Below are 5,032 nucleotides of genomic sequence, written 5' to 3'. Positions count from 1 at the left end.
TTCTGACTGCGCGGGGGGGGCCTCTTGGGGACCAGTGGCAGGGGGTGCCTTGGGCGTGGCCCTGGGCCTCTCTTTCTGCCCACGTCTCCCCTGGCCTCCACCAAACTCCCCCCACCCACCCCCTCCACCGCAGGTGCTGCCGTACCTGTCCCCGAGGAGAGTGCTGTCGCTGCGGTAGACGGAATTCTCACCCGGAGGAGGAGGAGGAGGAGGGTAGCTGCGCCGCAGCAGCTGGGAGCAGGACAGCGAGGCCAAGATGCTGGCGGCCGCACTGGCGGTGCTGCCGGGACGGGAGGGAAAGTGCCGCTCCGCCTGGGGGGCCAGGACGCTGGCCAGGAGGGCATCGGGCTGCAGAGGCAGGGAGGGGGGGACTGAGTGAGCTGGGGAGGGGGTAGGATGAGCCAGGGCGGCAGAGGGCTGCCCCCCACCCTCCCCCGGGCGCGCCTGGCTGCTCACCATGGTGCTGGGCCCCTCGTCCGAGAGCAGGGAGGTGCTGAAGGGGGCCTGGGCCAGGAGCCGCTGGGCGGGAGGGGCGTGGGCCGCATCCTGCTGCACTTTCTCCTTGAGGTGCCCGATGAAGAGGGAGCTCTCCGGCGGGGGCTGCCAGCGGGGGTTGGTGATGGCGAAGTGGACGAGCGAGAGCTCCGTCTTCCCGTTCTCCGCCTGCTGGTACACCGAGGCCTCCGTCCGGCCCTGCGACAGCCACTGGGGGAGGGGACGAGAGGGCCACGTTTTTGGAGGAGCGGGGGGCTCCTCACCCAAAGCCCTCACACCAGGAGAGACCCCCAGCTGGCCTCTGCGCTCAGGGATGGGGTCCGCCACAGGAGACCCCCGAGGAAGCTCTCCGGTGGGCCCTGAGGGAAGTGGGCGGGGGTGCTCTCAGCCCCGCTGCCCCAACCAAAACATGAACTTACTGCACACGGGCTGAGAGGGGGGGGTCTCCAGCTAAGCCCCTCCCACCACCCAGAAGAACCTCCTGCCCCGAGAGAGAGTATGCGTGCGTGTGTGCGTGCACCCACCCACCCAAAAGGCCCCGCAGAGCCATATGCAGGCACAGGCCGCCTCCAGGAGTCCCACGGCCCACCAGCGGGAGCGCTGGGGACTCTCCTCTTCCTCCTCCTCCTCCTCCGCTGCCAGCCCCCTCCCCTCACCTGGGGGTTGCCGTGGTTGCGGATGTCCAGCTGGGCAAAGGAGCAGATGTCCCCCACGCCCACCACCTCGACGGAGAAGTTGCGGAAGAAGTCGATGATGTCCAGGGCTCTGGCTCGCAGGGCGAAGATGAGGAGGAAGGGCGTCACGATGGGGCTCAGCAGCTCCTCCAGGATGAAGACCTGCCGGGGCCAGAGGGGGGGCGGGGTGTCAGGTGAGGCCGCAGCCCTTCCTCCTCCTCCTGCTCCCCCCAGCCCCCCTCCTCCCCACTCACGGCCTTGTACTGGAAGAGCTGGGCCATCTCTTCCCGGGTCTCCGACTTGTGGGCGTTGCCTGGCCAGTGGTCGGGGATGTAGTGGATGTGCGCCAGGACGCACTGCAGGAGCTGCTCCGGACACCACACCATGTGCTCGTCCGGGATGAAGGACCTGCAAGAGACGGGGATCCTCAGCGTCCCGGGAAGGAAAGAAGGAAGGTGGAGGCAGCCTCTCGTGGGGAGGAGGCTCCAGGAGGCCCTGGGCATCGCTGGGGGGCACGCGAGGAAAGGAGCCCCACGGCCCAGTCCCGGGCAGATTGTAACTTGGCTGCAAAACACAGGACTGAGCAAAATCTCTATAACCTTCAATAGAATCAGGTTGGGTAGCCGTGTTGGTCGGAAGCAGCAGAACAGAGTCTGCGCCTCCAGGGGGCACCGTGAGGACCAACAAGGCCCATGCCCAGAATAAACCCGTGTTGGCCTTAGTGGTTCCGCCAGGGACTCGGGCTCTGTGCTGGTGGCAGTCTGCCCTTCCTCTCCTCACCCGGAGTCTTAAAGGCCCGGACTAGTCCACCGATCACCGCGGTCTCCTCCTGCCTGTGAGGGATCCGGAGCCAGGCTCATCCGGGGGTCCGAGGTGGAGACAACTGCTTGAAAAGCAGATGGCTCCCCCTACTCAGACACCGGAGGCTGGAAAGTGAGACCCGCCTCCTGTGGGCCCCTGGGCGCGCGGGGGCACTCTCGGCCGGTCGGCAGACAAGTGGAGACGCTGGTGGTGCCGAGGGAGGCCTCCCCAAAGCCCCGGGACGGGAGGGGGGGCGGGGCTCACCTGGCGACGGTGACGACCAAGCCCAGGAGAGTGAGGGTGGTCAGGATGTGCTGCACGGTGAGGACGTCCTCGTCGTAGACGGTGAGGGCGATGAGCACGGCCAGGATGGAGCCGGCGAAGAAGCCGACGTTCTTGGCCAGCACGGCGAGGAGGGGGCTGGTGAAGGAGTTCATGTACTTGGAGGCCGGCTTGTAGCCGCGGCTCAGGCGGGCGTGGAGCTCGTGGTCCAGCTCGTTGAAGTGGCGCAGGTAGAGGCGGCCGTAGAGCGACCAGCGGCGGGCCCCCAGGCTGCCGGGCTCCCGCTTGAGCACCTCGGTGTAGCTGAAGAAGGCGTAGAGCACCTGCCACACCAGGATGAAGGGGCAGAGCAGCAGGTTGGCCAGGCCCAGCAGCAGCATGCCGCGCCCCAGGCGCTGGGCCAGCTGCAGGCGGGACCCCGCCCGCTTGTACTGGGGCTGCAGGCTCCACTTGCTCTGGAAGAGGGAGCCGGGCCCCCAGAAGAAGAGCAGCTCCAGGTTGTACTTGAGGCCCTGCGTCAGGAAGACCACCTCGCCCAGCAGGGGCAGGCGGAAGCGGACCGGCAGCAGCGACTTGTTCACCATGGCCACCAGGTAGTTCTTGAAGCGCAGGATGCGGTGGTGGATGTCCAGCTCCGTCAGCTCCCGCTTGTGCACGCACATCTGCTGCTCCCGCTGCAGCGAGATCAGGCGCGCCTGCACCTCCTGCCAGCTGCGGTTGCACAACTCGTCCTGCACGAGAGCCCCCGGGGGAGCGTCAGGCCACGGGGGGAGGGGGCGCATCGAAGGTGCTGCTCGGCTCTGCTCTCTGCGCTCCTCGGCCGGGCCCTTTCACAACACCCCCACCCCCCTCCCTGCACAAGCACAGAGCCCCCCTGCAGCCCGCCCCGCTGCTTCCAGGCACCCAGAGTCATGAAGCTGCCTGTGTCTGACTCCCTTGAGGGCCCACCTAGCTCCGCTCTGTCTACCCAGGCCGGCAGCAGCAGGAGCTCTCTCTCTCCAGGGTCTCGGGCAGAGAAAGGCCTTCCCTTAAAACAACTGGGAACGGAATGGCCCTGGAAGATCATACTGCAGCGGCGCGGTGGACCGGTACGGTTGTTCTGGGATAGAGACAATAGCATCTGAACATCGTCAGCCGAATACCATCTTTTTGATTAGTGTAACATCTTAGAGCACTTGTTAATGATCTTGTTTTATTGTGTTTTATTCTATTTATTGGCACAAAGTGCCCTATCTGTAAGCTGCCCTGAGCCCTTTGTGGGGAGGGCGGGGTATAACTTTAATAAAATAAATAAATAAAAAATAAACCCCCTGCTGTGGGGAAAGGCAAGCCCCCCCCGAGCCCCACCGCGCTTCGGTGCTCCCCCCTCCAGCCCCTCCCTGCACTCACCGCGGGGATCTTGAGGGCTTTGGTGTAAAAGGCACGGATCTCCCAGTAGCCGAGCAGGCTGCAGAGCACCTTCCCCAAGCGGTAGAGCCAGAATGTGGCCGCCATCACCAGCAGGAAGATGATCCAGCCGCTGGCCCGGATCCTGCAGCGGAGGGAAGGGGAAAACGGACAGCGTCAACCCGGCCGGCTGCAGGTCAGCCCAGGACACGGCCGGTCAGGCTCCGGGGAGGGGGCCGGGTTGTGCAAGGCCAGTTGCAAGGCAGACGTCTCCAGTTACACACAAACACTCAGCACGGCCATCGCCTCCTGCTGAGGCGGCTTTTCTTTACTTTCTTTAAAAAAGGACCGGACCCGCTGATGGACACCCCAGCTGAGGACGGCTCCCGGACAGAGGTGGCCTTCATGGAAACGGGGCATCTGGCTGGCCACCCTGGAAACGGGGCATCGCTGGGCCTCACCGCCTCCCCCCCCACCCAGCCCAGAGGGGGTTCTCAGCTGCTTTGCTCACCAGTCCTTGCCCTAGGCGCTGGGCCCAGGCAGGCCCCCTGAGGGGAGAGGGAGGGAGGCCCGGGGAGGGGCACAGGAAGGCCCAGACACTGGCAGGGAGGGAGGGTGGGTGGACTGCCAGGCCGCCCAGGGGCAAGTCCAGAGCAACCACTCGGCCGGTGCCACCTTCAGAATCAGGCATGAGGAGAAAGAGGGTTGCTTTCCCTCTCCCCTGGGGAGTCTCAGAGCGGCTCACAATCGCCTCCCCTTCCTCTCCCCGCTACACGTGCCTTGTGAGGCAGCTGAGGCTGAGAGAGCTCTGAGCGAGCAGTGACTGGCCCAAGGCCGCCCAGCAGGCTTCACGCAGAGGGGTGGGGGTGGGGAGTCAGACGCAGCTCTCCAGGCCAGTGTCTGCCACCCTTAGCCAGGCTCCCGGCTGGGAACGGGTGCCAGACCCCCTCCTCCTCCTCCTCCTCAAGGGGAGGGAGCCACCCGGCGTCTTTTGCCCGGGCTGGGAGGCCCCCACCCTGCCTGACGCATTGATGCCCCGGCCCCTCCGCGCTCACCTCTCAGCACACTGTGGCGTGGGCAGGATGGCATCGGGCAGCGTCACCTTCCCTCGGTCTGGGGCGAGGCCACCGCCCGGCTGTGTGTGATTGACGGGCCGGTTGGCAAACAGCACGTCGTACTCCACGCAGCAGAACAGGAAGGTGGTGAACGTGACGACAAACAGGAACTGCCTGGGAAAGGAGCGGCCTGGGGTCAGCGGCCCGCCTCTCAGTGCGCTCCCCACCCCCAGAAGCCGCCTGTCCCAAGGCGCTGCAGTGAGTGAGTGAGTGAGTGAGTGAGTGAGTGAGTGGGGGGGCTCCCGGGAAGCCTTCCCAGCCCACACCGGACCCTGGCTC

At 65.8% G+C, this 5,032-nt stretch overlaps 1 protein-coding gene across 6 annotated transcripts in view; it reads right to left on the bottom strand.

Annotated features, from left to right (window-relative positions):
• The window catches only part of LOC107118613 (autophagy-related protein 9A-like), a 12,741-nt gene that overhangs the window by 3,662 nt on the left and 4,047 nt on the right, over positions 1-5,032 (bottom strand). For all 6 annotated transcript variants that reach the window (XM_015420975.1, XM_015420981.1, XM_015420978.1 and 3 more), the window contains exons 5-11: positions 4,694-4,867; positions 3,642-3,783; positions 2,235-2,983; positions 1,424-1,577; positions 1,152-1,331; positions 457-705; positions 146-348 (exon numbers count right to left, since the gene is read on the bottom strand). In XM_015420975.1, the coding sequence (XP_015276461.1) occupies positions 146-348; positions 457-705; positions 1,152-1,331; positions 1,424-1,577; positions 2,235-2,983; positions 3,642-3,783; positions 4,694-4,867 (1,851 nt within the window). The remainder of the gene's footprint in view (positions 1-145; positions 349-456; positions 706-1,151; positions 1,332-1,423; positions 1,578-2,234; positions 2,984-3,641; positions 3,784-4,693; positions 4,868-5,032) is intronic.

This window comes from Gekko japonicus, unplaced genomic scaffold (assembly GCF_001447785.1).
Source record: "Gekko japonicus isolate JY-2015 unplaced genomic scaffold, Gekko_japonicus_V1.1 scaffold3343, whole genome shotgun sequence".
In the NCBI taxonomy this organism is placed as follows: domain Eukaryota; kingdom Metazoa; phylum Chordata; class Lepidosauria; order Squamata; family Gekkonidae; genus Gekko; species Gekko japonicus.
This window is presented reverse-complemented; position numbering and strand designations above follow the sequence as displayed.